Source organism: Monodelphis domestica, chromosome 2, assembly GCF_027887165.1.
Source record: "Monodelphis domestica isolate mMonDom1 chromosome 2, mMonDom1.pri, whole genome shotgun sequence".
Lineage (NCBI taxonomy): Eukaryota > Metazoa > Chordata > Mammalia > Didelphimorphia > Didelphidae > Monodelphis > Monodelphis domestica.
Window position 1 is genome coordinate 484246791 of NC_077228.1, and position 18233 is coordinate 484265023.

Sequence of the window (18233 nt, forward strand, 5' to 3'; positions counted from 1 at the left end):
GGCTTCCATTTTCCAAAAGCAGTTGCTATGGTAACACTAGGAACTGTGTAACTGTTACTGATGTTGTGAAGGTGATTATGTGGTCTCCACCAGAAAAATGGAAAAGCAGCTCTTACGTGGATTTTATTTATCATTGTAGATTAAGATTTTTGAAAAGAATAACAAATAATCATATTTTAATTCTTAGCACCACATAGTACTAGTATAATAATACAGTATGGACTGGTCTGTGGACCAATGAGAGATTATTAAGATTCTTGATGTCCTAAATCTCTTTATATTAAGATAGAGTCAGGTTTTTAAGGTAAAACTAAGTAATACTGAAGGGGAAAAGGAAGGAAATTGGGATCTAGTAAATTGCATTTTAACTTGTTTAAACATTCACTTTTTTAAGAAGCTAGTTTGTAGACATAGCTTAAATGTTGCATTTATCTAGCAAAAAGATAAATTATTTGCCTCTTTTGAGAGGTACTTACCTTTTTAAGAAACTTTAGAAGTATATAAATGCAAATTCTTGAGTAACGAGGTGAGAAAGAAAACTCAATTAAAATGTAAAATTGAAGCAGCAGTTAATGTGCAGTAGGAAATGAGTGTTTGCAGCTCATTAATTATCAGCCTGAATAGTAAATTAGTCTCAGGTTGTTGATGAATTTTATAAAATACTTGAGATTTCCAGTTATGGTATAAAATATGAATTGATAACTTCAATGAAATGCTAATTGATAAACCTCACCAACATTCAAACTCTGCAAGCATCTTCCCCCAAATGTTCTACTGTGATTAGATGGTGGTCATTTTGATGTTAGGTATTAACCTCTTCACAAAGAGGTTTCCAATCCAAATTCAATAAACATTTATTAAGATTCTACCATGCGCCAGCCACTGCACTAAGCACTGGGGATACAGTGACTACAAAGAAAGATAGTTCCTTCATTCTAGGAGCTTATAATAGAAAGGGGGCAACAATACACATAAAGGGAGGCAGGAGATCAAAGGTGGAGGAAAGGGAAGGGCACCAGAAGATACCCAGCTTAGAAGCATCTTGTTCCAATGAGAGGAAACAAAACAGAGTAGCAAATACAAATTGGAGTGAGTTAAGAGTCTAGTTTGTGCCTCCATAAAGACTTTGGGAGGAGCTTGGCAATCTATCCTGCAGCCCTCTAATCAGAGGGGAATGAAAGCTGAGGGAGGTGAGAGTTAGCAGCATGGTGGTGAAATTAGAAGTGTTGAGCTAATCTTGGGAGGGGCATCTTGTTCCAACGAACAAGATGCCTCCTGAAAAGAATATGTTTATGCATATAAGTATGTTTAAATAAACTAGAAAATATTTAGTCCAGAAAATAATTATTACTACCACAAATAATCAAACATTCAGACTACACCTTTTTAAAATGTGCATGAGAAAATGTCATGCCTTTTCCCAAAGCCTCCAAAACTATATGCTCTAACATTTTTCCATGAAAAAGTTATTTCTGGTGGCATTAAGCAACCAGTCAGCTTGGCCAGCAGCTTTCTTCCTTGACCCATGAAATAAATGTAAATCTGATACTTTACTGCTATTGCAAAAGGAAAGAGAGTGAATATGATTCGTTCTTCTGTTTTTAGAGGTCAAGAATGTTGAGCTAGTGGTTTCTTGCTTCCATGGACTCATATTATAAAAACAATGTTAAGTCAATAGAAGGTTTAGGCTTTTATTTAAGATGAAATGTCTCAGTCCTCGCTTATCATGAACATTTTCCTAACACCTCAGAGGTCTGGTGCTGCTCTTTCACTATGTGCTTTCAATATAGTTTTATAAAACTAATTTTTTTAAATATTTTATTTGATCATTTCCAAGCATTATTCATTAAAGACATAGATCATTTTCTTTTCCTCCCCCCCCCCCACCGCCCATAGCCGACGCGTAAGTCCACTGGGCATTACATGTTTTCTTGATTTGAACCCATTGCTATGTTGATAATATTTGCATTAGAGAGTTCATTTAGAGTCTCTCCTCTGTCATGTCCCCTCAACCGCTGTAGTCAGGCAGTTGCTTTTCCTCGGTGTTTCTACTCCCATAGTTTATCCTTTGCTTATGAATAGTGTTTTTTTCTCCTAGATCCCTGCAAATTGTTCAGGGACATTACACCGCCACTAATGGAGAAGTCCATTATGTTCGATTATACCACAGTGTATTAGTCTCTGTGTACAATGTTCTCCTGGTTCTGCTCCTCTTGCTCTGCATCACTTCCTGGAGGCTGTTCCAGTCTCCATGGAACTCCTCCACTTTATTATTCCTTTTAGCACAATAGTATTCCATCACCAACATATACCGCAATTTGTTCAGCCATTCCCCAATTGATGGGCATTCCCTCGTTTTCCAGTTTTTGGCCACCACAAAGAGCGCAGCTATGAATATTTTTGTACAAGTCTTTTTGTCCATTATCTCTTTGGGGTACAGACCCAGCAGTGCTATGGCTGGATCAAAGGGTAGACATTCTTTTGTCACCCTTTGGGCATAGTTCCAAATTGCCCTCCAGAATGATTGGATCAGTTCACAACTCCACCAGCAATGAATTAGTGTCCCTACTTTGCCACATCCCCTCCAGCATTCATTACTTTCCTTTGCTGTTATGTTAGCCAATCTGCTAGGTGTGAGGTGATACCTCAGAGTTGTTTTGATTTGCATCTCTCTGATTATAAGAGATGTAGAACACTTTTTCATGTGCTTATTAATAGTTTTGATTTCTTTATCTGAAAACTGCCTATCCATGTCCCTTGCCCATTTATCAATTGGAGAATAGCTTGATTTTTTGTACAATTGATTTAGCTCTTTATAAATTTGAGTAATTAAACCTTTGTCAGAGGTTTCTATGAAGATTTTTTTCCCCAATTTGTTGTTTCCCTTCTGATTTTAGTTACATTGGTTTTGTTTGTACAAAAGCTTTTTAACTTGATGTAGTCAAAATTATTTATTTTACATTTTGTGATTCTTTCTATGACTTGCTTGGTTTTAAAGTCTTTCCCCTCCCAAAGGTCTGACATGTATACTATTCTGTGTTTACCCAATTTACTTATGGTTTCCTTCTTTATGTTTAAGTCACTCACCCATTTTGAATTTATCTTGGTGTAGGGTGTGAGGTGTTGATCTATTCCTAGTCTCTCCCACACTGTCTTCCAATTTTCCCAGCAGTTTTTATCAAATAGTGGATTTTTGTCCCAAAAGCTGGGATCTTTGGGTTTATCGTATACTGTCTTGGTGAGGTCGCTTTCCCCCAGTCTATTCCACTGATCTTCCTTTCTGTTTCTTAGCCAGTACCAAATTGTTTTGATGACTGCTGCTTTGTAATATAGTTTAAGGTCAGGGACTGCAAGGCCCCCATCATATGTGGTTTTTTTTTTTCATTATTTCCCTGGAAATCCTTGATCTTTTGTTCTTCCAAATGAACTTTGTTATGGTTTTTTCTAAATCAGTGAAGAAGTATTTTGGTAGTTCAATGGGTATGGCACTAAATAGATAAATAAGGTTGGGTAGGATGGTCATTTTTATTATATTGGCTCTTCCTATCCATGAGCAGTTAATGTTTTTCCAATTGCTCAAGTCTAGTTTTAGTTGTGTGGAGAGTGTTTTGTAGTTGTGTTCATATAGTTCCTGTGTTTGTCTTGGGAGATAGATTCCTAGGTATTTTATTTTGTCTAAGGTGATTTTGAATGGAATTTCTCTTTCTAGTTTTTGCTGCTGAGCTGTGTTGGAGGTATATAGAAAAGCTTATGATTTATGTGGGTTTATTTTGTATCCTGCAACTTTGCTAAAGTTGTTGATTATTTCAATTAGCTTTTTGGTTGAATCTCTAGGATTCTTGAAGTAGACCATCATGTCATCTGCAAAGAGTGATAACTTGGTCTCCTCCTTGCCTATTTTAATGCCTTCAATTTCTTTTTCTTCTCTAAGTGCTACTGCTAATGTTTCTAGTACAATGTCAAATAGTAGAGGTGAAAATGGGCATCCTTGTTTCACTCCTGATCTTATTGGGAATGTATCTAGTTTATCCCCATTGCAGATGATATTAGCTGATGGTTTTAGATATATACTGTTTATTATTTTTAGGAACGACCCTTCTATTCCTATGCTTTCTAGTGTTTTTAATAGGAATGGGTGTTGTATTTTATCAAATGCTTTTTCTGCATCTATTGAGATAATCATGTGGTTCTTGCTGGTTTGCTTGTTGATGTGGTCAATTATGTGGATGGTTTTCCTAATATTGAACCAGCCCTGCATCCCTGGTATAAATCCTACTTGATCATGGTGAATGATCCTTCTGATCACTTGCTGGAGTCTTTTTGCTAGTATCCTATTTAAGATTTTTGCATCTATATTCATTAGGGAGATTGGTCTATAGTTTTCTTTCTCTGTTTTTGACCTTCCTGGTTTTGGAATCAGTGCCATGTTTGTGTCGTAAAAGGAGTTTGGTAGAACTCCCTCTTTGCTTATTATGTCAAATAGTTTGTATAGTATTGGGATTAACTGTTCTCTGAATGTTTGATAGAATTCACTGGTGAATCCATCAGGCCCTGGGGATTTTTTCTTAGGAAGTTCTTTGATGGCTTGTTGGATTTCATTTTCTGATATGGGATTATTTAAGAATTCTATTTCCTCTTCTGTTAGTCTAGGCAGTTTGTATTTTTGTATATATTCATCCATATCCCCTAAATTGGTGTATTTATTGCCATATAATTGGGCAAAGTAATTTCTAATGATTGCCTTAATTTCCTCTTCATCGGAGGTGCTGTCCCCTTTTTCATCTTTAATGCTGTTAATTTGCTTTTCTTCCTTCCTTTTTTTAATTAGATTGACCAGTACTTTGTCTATTTTGTTTGTTTTTTCAAAGTACCAGCTTCTTGTCTTATTTATTAAATCAATAGTTCTATCACTTTCGATTTTATTAATTTCTCCCTTAATTTTTAGAATTTCTAGTTTGGTTTTCTGCTGGGGGGGGGTTTAATTTGATCGCTTTCGAGTTTTTTCATTTGCATTTCCAATTGATTGATCTCTGCTCTCCCTTGTTTGTTAATATAAGCATTCAGGGATATGAATTTACCTCTGATTACAGCTTTGGCTGCATCCCAAAAGGTTTGAAAGGATGTCTCGCCATTGTCATTTTCCTCGATGAAATTATTAATTGTTTCTATGATTTCTTCTTTAACTAAATGGTTTTGGAGTATCATATTGTTTAATTTCCAATTGGTTTTAGATTTGGTTTTCCATGTACCATTACTGATCATTATTTTTATTGCCTTGTGATCTAAGAAGGCTGCATTCATTATTTCTGCTTTTCTGCATTTGTGTGCCATATTTCTGTGACCTAATGTATGGTCAATTTTTGTGAATGTGCCATGTGGTGCTGAGAAGAAGGTGTATTCCTTTTTATCCCTATTTATTTTTCTCCATATGTCTATTAATTCTAACTTTTCTAAGATTTCATTCACTTCTTTTACCTCTTTCTTATTTCTTTTTTGATTTCATTTATCTGAATTTGATAATGGTTGGTTTAAGTCTCCCACTAATATGGTTTTACTGTCTATTTCTTCCTTCAATTCTCCTAGTTTCTCCATTAGAAATTTGGGTGCTACATTATTTGGTGCATACATGTTGATTAATGATATTTCCTCATTGTCTAAAGTCCCTTTTAACAAAATATAATTACCTTCCCTATCCCTTTTGATCAGGTCTATTTTTGCTTTGGCTTTATCAGATATCATGATTACCACTCCTGCCTTCTTTCTGTCAGTTGAGGCCCCTAAGGTCTTACTCCATCCTTTAATTCTGACCTTGTGGGTGTCAACCCGCCTCATGTGTGTTTCTTGAAGACAACATATGGTAGGGTTTTGGATTCTAATCCATTCTGTTATTCGTCTACGTTTTATGGGTGAGTTCATCCCATTCACGTTCAAAATTATGATTGTCGTTTGTGGACTCCCTGGCATTTTGATATCCTTCCCTAATTCTAACCTTTTCTTCTTTGGCTCTACCTTTTAGTCCAGTGATTTACTTTGAATCAGTCCCCCTTGTCCCCTCCCTTGATGTTTCCCTTTATAGTCCCTCCCTTTTTGTTCCCTCCCCCTCCCCCCTCTCTTTCCCTCCCTTTTTGTTCTCCCTCTCCCCCTCCCCACCTTGGTTTTCCCTTCTCCCTACCCTTGTTGGGTAAGATAGAATTCAAGATCCCAATGGATCTGGATGTTTTTCCCTCTCAGAGTTGATTTCCCTGAGATTAAGGTTTAAGTAAAAAACCCTCTCTTCCTCTCCTTCTTATAGGAGTTTTCTTCCCCTTCCCTTCCCATGTGAATCTTTGTGTGAGAAAGATTATTCTATTTGGTCTTTCTTTACCCCCTATTTATACATTACATTTTCCCCACATGTTAGTATACATAGATTGATATAAATGTAGTCCTTATAGAAGAGAGTTTGAGTAAAGGAAGAAGATAACATTTTTCTCCTTTCCCCTTTCCTTAATATTTACCTTTTCAGGTATTCCTTGCTCTTTGTTTTTCAGTATCAAACTTTCCACAGAGCTCTGGTCTTTTCTTTGCAAAAAGTTGGACGTCTTCTATTTTGTTGAATGCCCATACTTTCCCTTGGAAGTATATAGTCAGTTTTGCTGGGTAGCTGATTCTTGGTTGAACACCCAGCTCTGTTGCCTTTCTGAAGATCATGTTCCATGCCTTACGATCATTCAGAGTAGAACTTGCAAGGTCTTGTGTGACCCTGATTGGCATTCCTTTATATCTAAATTGTCTTTTTCTGGGTTCCTGTAGGATTTTTTCTTTTGTTTGAGAGCTTTGGAATTTGGCAATTACATTCCTGGGAGTTGTCTTTTGGGGGTTTAGTGTAGAAGGTGTTCTGTGAGCTCTGTCAGTGGCTGTATTGCCCCCTTGTTCTAGAATCTCTGGGCAATTTTCTTTGATTATATCTTGTATCACGATGTCGAGTTTGGTGTTTATTTCTGGCTTTTCTGGAAGTCCAATTATTCTTAAATTATCTCTTCTCCCTCTATTTTCCAGATCCGTCACCTTGTCGGTGAGATGTTTTATGTTCTCTTCTAATTTCTTGGTATTTTGGCTTTGCTTTATTAATTCTTGCTCTTTTACACGATCGTTGTCTTCCAGTTGCCTGATTCTGGCCTTTAAAGCCTGGTTTTCCTTTTCAGTTTGGTCACACCGGTTTTGTAGATGCGTGAATTTCTTTTGCATTATTTCCCACTTTTCCTCCCAGAAGGCTTCCATCTTTTTGGTCATTTCTGATTCAAATTCTTCATGGGTTTGTGGAGAGTTTCCATTTCCTTTGGAAGGTTTTGGAGCATTTTCTTGTGTATCGTCTTCTATCTCCTCTGTATTTTGTATTTTGGCTCCGTAGAATGTGTTCAAAGTCGCCCCTTTCTTCTTATTTTTCTTGGGATTTTTGGGCTTCTGTGCTTCTGTGGAGTTTTCCATCTCTGAATGGGGAGGATTAGCTTTTCTTATCTCTGTCTGGTGTTCAGAGGCTTTAGTCCTGGGCAGATTATCCGTTCTGTGAGCTTTCCCTTGGTTAAACTGAGTATGCCTTAAGGCAATGACTTTCCCTGGAACTGGAATGGAAGGGTCAGACCAGGGGGCCACACTCTCCCCTGGTTCTCTCTGTTTCCCTGCTGCTAAGGTGCCCCCTCAACTGGACTGGGTCGGGTTGCTTTCCGGAAGTTGCCTTCAGAATAGCTGGCTGTGAGGCTGTTTTGTCATCCCTGATGGTTGCTGTTGTTTCAGAGGACCCTGCTCTCTGCGGGGGAAGGGGCCGCTGCTTCCCGGAGCTCCTAGGGCAGTGACTTTCACTGAGACTTGAATAGCAGGATCCAGCTGGTGAGGCTGTCTTGCCCGCCCTGAGGGTTGCTGTTGTTTCAGAGGACCCTGCTCTCTAAGGGGGGGTGGGGCTGCGGCTTCCCGGAGCCTTGGACTCTGCGCTTCTACCCCTTAGGTCCGAGTGATCTCGGGTTGTGGCTTTTGAGGGGGGCCGTACCTTTTGATCCAGGTCCAGGAGGAGGATTCCCAGGGTGAATTTTGGCACCTTAGGAGCTTATATTTTGAGATCAGTCGGGAAGGGTTTCTGGAGATCTGAACTTTAGCTTTCTCTAAGCCGCCATCTTGACCGGAAGTCCCAAAACTAATTTTTTAAGAGAGACATTTAAAACTATTTCCAAAAAGAGATCCATTGCCTGAGGAAAATATAAAGAGCACAAAAGAGAACTGAGTAATTAACTCCAAAATAGATTCAGGCCAGAGACCTGTGAAACTCTTAAGAGAATAGATTTAGAGCTAACTAGAAGTTTAGAAGCCACCTTGTTGAAATGCCTCATTTTACAAATGAGTATACTGAGGGCCAGTTAAATTGACAAAGGCCATGTAGGTAATAACAGAGGTGAATTTTGAACTTATATCTTTAACAAATCTAGTATTCTTTCCATTGTACTGTGCTGTTTTGTTTATTTCAACTGTATGGTAAATATGTCTTTGAACTTAGTAGACCAACCAAGCATACTAAGACTGTCTTGCAAATTATTCATTCATCTAATGAGACCAATCCAAGTCTTTGCATGTTAATTTTTAAATTATTCAAAGTAGTTGAAAAAATCTTGACATTTTTCTTTATACCAACAAATAGAAAGCAACAGAATTATAATGCAACATCTTAACTACATTTTTCTATCTAATTGATGTAGTTTAGAAAAACTAATTGTGGTTGAGGGGTAGCCAGGTGGAACAGTAGATAGAGCCTTGGCGCTTGGTTCAAGAAGGTTCAAATCCAGCCTCAAATACTTAGCTTTATGACCCTGGGCAAGTCACTTAAAATTCAAAAAAACTCCAAAAAGGGGTCATGAAGAGTTGGACAACTGAAAATAACTAAGTAACAACTTTGTGGTTGGATGTTTTTGAAGGATATTTGATAAGACATTTCATTTTCCTAGGAAATAGTGTGATGTTTTTGCTAACAAAATGTTAGCAAATTCTCACTTAAATTGTCTACTCCCTAAAATATTAAGTATAATCATACATTTTTAAAAAACACTCATTGCCTCCATTTCCTCACCTCCTACTCTCTTCTCAGTCTCTTGCAAATTTCCTTCCAATCCAACCACCTTTCTACAATGGCTTTTTCTCTATCCACATTCTACTCAACTTCTGCAGGTTTGGGCTCTGAAAGGTATTCCCTCCTAATTATTCTCATTCTCTTGAGAGATTTTGTAATGCCATTGTTTCCTGGTTTTCCTCTTAACCTGTCTGACCATTTATTCTACCTCCTTTGCTTCATCATCATCCTTCCAACCACTACGAGTGAGCATCTCTCAAGGTTTTGTCTCTGCCATGAATGGAATGTTCTCCCTATTGAAACCCCAAACTCGTTTTAAAACATAGCACCAGTTTCACCTGATAAATAAGACCTTTTCTGATCGTGGTTCCCCCTGCCCAGTTGTGAGGGATCTGCTAAAACTGGTCATACACTTGATCTGGTCATCACCTCTCAGTGTATCCCTTACATATTCATGAAAACCAAAGTTCCTTTGTCTGATCGTAATCTTTTATCATTCCCTCTAGTTCTTCTACTTCTCATTGATGTCCAAGCCATCACCCCCTGCACTGGCAACATTCTTCACTCTTTGCTCTCTCAGCTCCTTGGTAAAACAGTTGCATCTTATATTCAAGTACTTTGCCTCCTTATGGCACCACTCTGCCAACCCCCGACCTTGGATCACTTCCATAGCCTGCTATACCTTTGCTCCTGTTTATGTGCTACCAAACAGAACTAAAGAGAGTCACAAAGACCATGCTGGTTTGGTCTGGCACAAATTTATACTTCACAATCATCTCTGCACCTTCATTTCAGGAAGGCCATCCTTTTATACCTCCCTACTCGGCACACTCCCACACACTACAGCAGCTTTTCTAAACTTTTTTTCATCCCTTCCCAAACCTCCTGTAGCACCTCCTTCCCAACTCTACTACCTGAGAACCTTGTCTCATATTTCAATGAAATAATTAAGGTTATTCACCAAGAGCTCCCTCTTCTTACCTATTTCTCATCTCACATTACTCAGATGCATTTCCCTACAGTCTTCTCCACCTCATTTCACATGAAGAAGCATTCCTGCTCTTTGCCAAGACCAACCCTTCTATATCCCTTCTTGATCTCCTTTCTGTCTTCTCTAGAAGATTGCTCACTATCATCTCCACACTCTCATTAATCTTCAGCCTTTCCTGTGTTGGCAGCCTGCTTTGCTGCTGCCTCCAAACATACTTCTATCTCCTCTATCTTCAAAAAATCCTTACTTTAATCTGACCCTCCCCAGTAATCATCCTAGCCATCTCTGCTCCTTTTTTTGGCAAAAGTCCTTGAGAAAACTGCCTCCTATAAGGGCCTACACTTCCTTTCCTCTCACTTCATTCTAAATTCTGCTGTCTGGCTTCCACCTTACTAATGATCTCAACTGCTAATGGCCTTTTCTCAGACCTTTGAACCTCTCTGCAACCTTTGATACTGTCATCTACCTTCTTTTGAATCCTCTCTTCTCTCTTGGTTTTTGCTAAACTGTTCTCTTCCGGTGTTCTTTCTACCTTTCTGAAACCACTATCTTAGTTTCTTTTGCTGGCTCTGCCCCAATTCATACGCACCAACCATGGGTACCCACAAGGCTCTGCCCTTGGCCCTTTCTTTTTCCTCTAAACTGTTTTACTTGGTGATTTCATAAGCTCCCATTGATTCAATTATCTGTGTGCCAGTGATTCTCAGATCTCTCTCCATCCCTAATCTCTCTCCTGACCTCCAGTCCTGCTTCATTAACTGCCTGTTGGACATACTGAAATGGATGTCCCAAAGATCTCTCAAATGCAATATGTCTAAAACAGACCTCTCTTTATTTTTTCTCCCAATCCCTTCCAAATCTCTTCCAAGCTTCCCTTCTGCTCTTGAGGACACCACCATCCTGTTGTTAGGCTTATACCCTCAGTGTTTCCTCAACTGCTTCACTCACACACTACATCTTTTCTATTGCTAAATCTTGCCTCTTCTATTTTCACCCTAAAATTCATTTCTTAATGGATAAGAGATCAAAGGATATGAACAAATACGTTTCAAACTATTAATAGTGACTGCAATTCAGTAATAATTAATAACAGCATAGCATCTAACATATAAAACTTGCTTTGAGCAAGACACTGGACTAAATGCTTTACAATTATTATGTCATTTAATCTTCACAACAACCTTAGGAGGTATGTTCTATTATTATCACCCCAATTTTACAGATAAGGAATCTAAGGCAATATGTGCCTTCTCCCAGGGTCACAAATCTCAGGCTACATTTGAATCCAGACCTTCTTGATTCTAGGTCAGGCAATCAAAACAATGATAATAATAGCTAGCATTTATAATAGTGCTTTAATGTTTGCAAAGCACTTTCTATAAATGTTATCATTTAATGACAAATCATCCTCACTACAACCCTGTGAGATAGGTACTATTAATATTCTCATTTTATAGTCAAGAAATCTGAGGCTAAGAGAGGCTAATCAACTTGTCCAGGATCCTATAGGAAATATATATATATATATACCTAAGGTGGGATTCAAACTCTGATCTTTCTGATTCTAAGTCCAGGGTTCCATTCTTCATGCTATCTAGCTACCTCTAAGAGAATAAAAAGAAATGTAAATTAAAAGAATTTTTAAATGTCATATCACACCAAACAAACTGACAAAGATGACAAAAGATAGAAATGACCAATGGGGCAGTGGTGGAAAGATGGGCACATTGATAATTCAGATATTTGGAAAGTGATTTGGAAATCTGCTAAGAAATCTACAACTTTTGACTTAGAGAGATTCTTTCCTCAGCATATACTCTCCCTTTTCCTTTTGGAAGGTCAAAGTAGAAGGAAAGGACCAATAAACTAAAAAATATTTATAGCAACTCTTTAAGTAGTTGACAAAAAAGTGAAAACAAAGTTAGTTCCCTTTAGGTCTTGAGATATCTGAGATATTTGATGCAAAGATTTTTTTTCCAGTCAGCTATCATAGTTTCATTGATTCTGTGAGTATAAAAGATTTTCAAGTTTGTGTAATAGGAATTATATATTTTATCTCTGTGGTCATTTCTATCTCATTTGGTTAAGAATTCTTCTCCTAGTTATAGTTATAAAAGGTACCTGATCTGGTTCTCTTCCAATTTTTTTAAATGTGATCTTTTTATTCAAGTCACCTGAGTATATCTTAATATAAACACTTTTGTTCTGTTTCCATCCCACTCCCAACTTACCTGCCCTGTTTTTACTTATTCTATTCTTTTGAATAAATCCAGAGCCATATACCTGGCATTTTTCTCCACCTTCTTTTTTCAGTTATTGATTACATTTGTAAAATTCTGGAAATCCATTCTTCCCAACCCTTGTTAAGTATACTCTTTCCCTGGCAGGAGTCTATCATTCTTTACATCTGTTGTTTATTTCCCAAATCTGCCTTTATGTTTTAAACTAACAGTGATTACTAATAGTAATAGAAACACCACCTATGTTGATCTTTAGTCTCTTGCCTAAGTCTCCCTGATCCCTAACATTGCTTTCTAGGTTACTTCTCGTCATGTTTTGTGCACTTACATGAACCACCAAGAGTGCCCATTTGTTGTCTGCTTTGATGATTCTTGAGAACTTCTCTATAAACATATTGAATATATGCCCCAGAAAGCCACCGGATCTCTCTGACGTTATTAGGTCAGAGAGACATTATCAATACTAGTCTCTCCTTCCTCTGATCCTTACTAAATGATCTCTTACCTGAACGAGCTTGTAGGTCTTCCTCATCATTCTTTAGAGAACAAGCATTTATTCCTTCCAGAGGTCATTCAATCCCCTCCTCTTCCTTATCTGTTGGAAACTCAAAGTGATTAATACTGGGCCCTTACCACTGCTAGTCTCCCTATACTATCTGCTAGTATCTTTGGATATATGTGAGCTGTTATCCTACCCCCACTCCACCTTCAGTTTAAGCTCTCTTCACTAGATTCTCAAATCTCCAAGCAAATATATTCAGAATCTCAGATTTAAAAGAAATTTCAGAGGCCAGTCAGTCCAGTACTTAACCTGACCAAGAATTCCTTATACAAAATCTCCCCCAAATGGCCATTTCAAATTAATATCTCCAGTGATATAATAGCACTGCAGGGAATTTTCTTTTGACTATATCTTTAATTCAATTTTATGCTTTTTTTTCCCCCTGAGCATAGTTTAGTGGGAAATAATTTGATCTCCACAACCAATAGATTTCCTAGTCACTTTGCTTTCCATGTAAAGTTTCATCCTTGATCCACTAAAGAATTACCTGTTTTATGGGTATCCCAATTGATTAAAAATCTTAGTTTTATATATTTATTTCCCTACTTTTCACTAGATATCTGGAAATTTAAATTACCGAACTGTGGCTGTCAGATAAATAAAACCATTTTATATGTATAGCTAAAAAAAAAATCTCTTTGTAACTTGCCTTTTGGTGTTTGGGTTATATGGCCAATCTGTTGACTGTACCAGGAATTTTTATTAGTAGCCACCAATCAAATATTTCTGTCCTTTTGGAATTACCTTCAACAATTAAGCAGGTGCTTTTGAAAGCTGAAATTCATTCTCTTGATTTTGTAGTGATTCCTCATAAAATTGGACGTGTCATTGAAGGAAGTCCAGCAGATCGCTGTGGGAAACTGAAAGTAGGGGATCGGATCTCTGCAGTAAATGGAAAGTCCATCATTGAACTATCCCATGATAATATTGTACAGCTCATCAAAGATGCTGGTGTCACTGTCACCCTGGCTGTCGTTGCTGAGGAGGGTAAGATGGATCAGATACTAGTCAATAGGCATTTGATATTGAGTGCTTATTATGAGCTATGCTTTGTGATAAACTCTGGGGATACAAAAAATGGCCAAGGGGCTTACATTCTAATTGGGGAGACAACACTGAACGGTAGTGTATGTATAGACTTCATACAGAGTAAGTGGAAGGCAAGACTGAACATGTAGAAGTGCTACTTAAAAAAGAGACAAGCCACCTGCCAGAAAATCCAGAGTCCATGATAATAGAACAGTTGATAAAATCCTGGTGTCTCATTTTGCACCTTTCCTATTTAATGACCTTAAAAGGCATTTTGTTATAACAATGCCAGCAGCTCAAGTAAAATAACCCAACTAGTAATTATCAGCCATGTATATTTATGTTGGAGAATAGAAGCAAGTTGGGAGGAAGAAGTCTGATTGACAATACTTCCTTTTAAAAAAAAAATCTAATCTATACTAGAGCGAGAAGGGAATCCTCTAAATAGATCAACAGAAGTTACTTGATATGAAACTGTTCATGTTAGTTGCATTAGATAGCTTCTTTTTCATAAGACAGAAGGCTCCTCCCAGCACAGTTGCTTTATAAAGAAGAAAGCTGGGGCAGTTGGCTGGCTCAGTGATTAGCTAGCCAGGCCTGGACAATGGAGGGCCTGGGTTCAAATGTGATCTTAGACACATTTCCTGGTTACATCACTTGACCCCAATTGACCCCTTATCACCTATGCCTTGGAATTAATGCTTAGTATTCATTCTAAAGCCAAAGTTAAGGGTTTTTTCTTTTTTAACTTTAAAAAAAAAAGAGGGAAACTTCAAGATACTTGGAGATCATAATTAGGTCTTAAAACAACAGACCCAGAGGTAGTAAAAAGTTAAAAAGGAAGAATATGAAGAGAAAATTAGAAAAGTTAGGTTGGGGCAAGATTAGAGAAGACTTCTCTCCCCTCACCCAACTCATTGATAAAAAGTAAACAGAATGTTGGTATCAAATATACATAGTCAAGCAAAACAAATTACCATATTGGCCATGTACAAAAGATATCCCAAGCTGTATCGTGAATATATCACCTCTCTCTCAGGAGATGGGGAGCATATTGTATCATCGTTCTACAGAAATCACCATTGTTCGTTGCATTGATCAGAGTTCTTGTCTTTCACAGCTGTTTATCTTTTCAGCATTTTTGCTATTGTATAAATTGTTCTATTGATTTGACATACTTCATTCTGCATTGATGAGCCACATCTTTTTAGTAATTTCCTGAAACTATCACTTTCAGCATTTTTTACAGCATAATAATATTACATTACAGCCATATAACATAATTTGTCAGCTATTCTGCAGTTCATGGGCACCTCCTTAGTTTCTCTTTCCTTGCCACCCCAAAAAGGACCTATCAATATATTGTACATATGGGTCCTTGTCCTTTATATTTGATCTCTCTAGTGTGTAAAGATAGTATTATCACAGGGTCAAAGAGTAGACACAGTTTAAGAAATCTGAAAACATAATTTCAAATTGCTTTCTAAGATGGCTACATCAATTCACAGCTCCACTGACAATACATTAATACATCTATTTTCCTACAGCTCCTCCAATGTTATTTGCCTTATTTAAAGAAAAAAAACTTTTATTCTGAGGACTGTAAAATAGAAAGAACCACAAGGTTACTTTAATTTGAAGTTCCCTAATTTTTAGTGATTTGGAACATTTTTTCCTATTATTGTTGAGTGTTTGAAATTTTTTCCTTAGAAATCTTCCTATTCATATCCTTTGAGCTTTAATCAGTTGGAGAAGTTGGCTCTTATTCTGATAAATGGGTTCTTTATATAGCTTGGAAACTAGATCTTTTTCAAGTAAAAGTTGTTGCAAAATTTTTCCAAGTTACCTACTATCCCTTTAGTTTTATCTATATTAGTTTCGTTTGTTTAAAAGCTTTTAAAATTTTATGTAATCAAAATAGTCTTTTCTATGATTCCTTCTATCTTTTTTTTGATCAAGAATTCTTACTTACCCTATTCACAAATTCAAAGGCAATTTCTTCCTTGCTTCTTATTTTTCTTAGGTAACTTTTTTAACTCTTACCTTCTGTCTTAAAATTGATACTAAGTTTATTTATTTAAATTATTAATTAAATTAAATTAAATTATCTATTTATTTAAAGAATAAAGTATTTTCAAGGCAGAAAAGCAGCAAAGGCTAGGCAATTGGGATTTAGTGACTTGACCTGGTTCACATAAATAGAAGTATCTGAGGCCACATTTAAACCAGGACTTCCTGAATTCCAGGCCTAGCTCTCTACCCAGTGAGTCCCACAGCTGCCACTAAGATGTATTCTTATCGGACCATATTCCAATCTCACTTATCTCACCAAGAATCAAAGATACCAATTAGATCAAAATTTTCTCTTCCAGTTAGAATATCTAATTGTTCTTGGTTGTTGTCCATAATTTGCATATTTTTGTTTAGATGATTAAGTTTTCAGATTTTATCATTGACTTGAATTTTGTTTCTATATTGGTTTCTGAATTGGTTTCTATATGTCTCTACTCTTACATGCAGTTATGCTTTATAATCTCTATGAATACACATAGGCAGTTTGCTCCCTCCCTCTTTCTTTTTCATTTAAAGCCCTTGTGATTCATATTCATCTTTGTTACACATGCTCTTTCCCTACCCCCCAGTTCCTCATTTCTATATTTTATACTATGGCCAAGAAAGGTAAATCCTGTTATCTTTACAATGTACTGTCTTTTAATTGGCTTAAGCCTAGTAGTGTATGACAGTAAGAACACTTGCCTAGGAGCTAAAAGACCTGGTTTCTGGTTCTCATCTCTCAGGTGTTTGTCATCACTCGAGTTCTATTATTTCGTGTGTGATTGATGAATGTAGAACAATATTTTGCATTTTAAAACCCATTATTTTTCAAGATGATTTTTCTCTTTTTGTCAAATCTGATTTTAGTTTTAATGGTCATATCTCAAAACAAGCCATATCTAAATGGTCCTCATAGTAGAGCTACAATTTGGGGTTTCATCAATCACTTTCTAATCTCATTAAAAATACAGAAAGTTGAGTTTGAAAAATCAAGTTCTTTTTGAATTACCTTTTTGAGAGGTAACTACTCTTCTAAATTCTTTATTCTTTGAAGGATTTTCTGAAAGAAAGTGGACCTGATTTTCATGCGTTAGAATGAATACTTATTTAAAGAAATAAAATAATCTGTAAATTTCAGAAACTCTTTGAAATGGTTAAACAATTAGACGTGGAAGAAATATTTACGTAAGAGAATTTCATTTAAACTTGAAATAAAAGATGGAGGGAGAAAGTCCATGTAATTCAGAAAGAGTAAGTTGACTATCTTTAAAATAGCAGTTTGGGGTACATTTTGTTTAGCAAAATTATACTAAAATTATACTAGAGATTATATGGAAGAGTGTAGGAAAGTTGTTAAAAGAAAGTTAGAAATTGTCCCACATTTCTCAAGCCTCCATGTAATTACTTATTAGGTGTGTAGCTCTCCAGCCAAGCCTGATGAAATTAAAAGCACTCCTGTCCTAAAATAGTAAGTAGGAAGTGCTCATAAATAACCATCACTCTTATTTGCATTGATGGACTTTTTGACATTTCCCTGTTAACTTCTTTTTGCCATGACAGGCATTTCTCTCTACTTGTAGAAATGAGTTAAAATTTGGAATAAAAAGGATCCTTAAAGTGGAAAAAGGTATTAGGGTTAGTAGTGGACCATCAGGAGGAGACCTCAGGGGTTGTCCCCAAAACATACTCTTATTTGCTACTAGCCATCATTACTTATGTGGCAGTTCAGAAGATACTCTTCAATTTGTTAATGACTAGCACAAATAGAATATTTGTTCATCTTGGACAACAGTGCTCTTGATAAGTATTTGCAAAAATTACAACTATTTACCAATATTTCTTTCAGAGGAGGAAATAGAAATTGGACAAAGAACTCAATAAATCCTCTAAATTAAATCAACATATATTTGTGAAGTCATTTAGTGACTTCAGTGGCCAGGCAGAAATGTAGGAAGAAAATGAAGAATGTATGAAATTGGTTCAGGAAAGTGAAGAAAGATGTCTGTACACTTTGATCTAGAAATTCCACTTGTTAGTATATAAACACAAACATACCTTTGATTAAAAAGGACCCCAAAAATGCCAGGATATTTATAGCACTTTTTTTTGTGCTAGTAAATAATTGGGGGAAAAAAGTAGGTTCTTATCAAAGAACTAACAGTTAAGTAAATTATGGTACATCATCATGGAATTCTGTAAGAAAAATAAACATCAGTACAGAGATGCAGAGGAAGATTTATTTGTATGAACTGATTAAAAGGGGAT

The 18233-nt window shown here is 36.6% G+C and overlaps 1 protein-coding gene across 2 annotated transcripts in view; it reads left to right on the forward strand.

Moving 5' to 3' along the window:
- Nucleotides 1–18233, forward strand: part of MAGI3 (membrane associated guanylate kinase, WW and PDZ domain containing 3) — a 243382-nt gene that overhangs the window by 194970 nt on the left and 30179 nt on the right. For both annotated transcript variants that reach the window (XM_001381996.5, XM_007485160.3), the window contains exon 16: nucleotides 13686–13871. In XM_001381996.5, the coding sequence (XP_001382033.1) occupies nucleotides 13686–13871 (186 nt within the window). The remainder of the gene's footprint in view (nucleotides 1–13685; nucleotides 13872–18233) is intronic.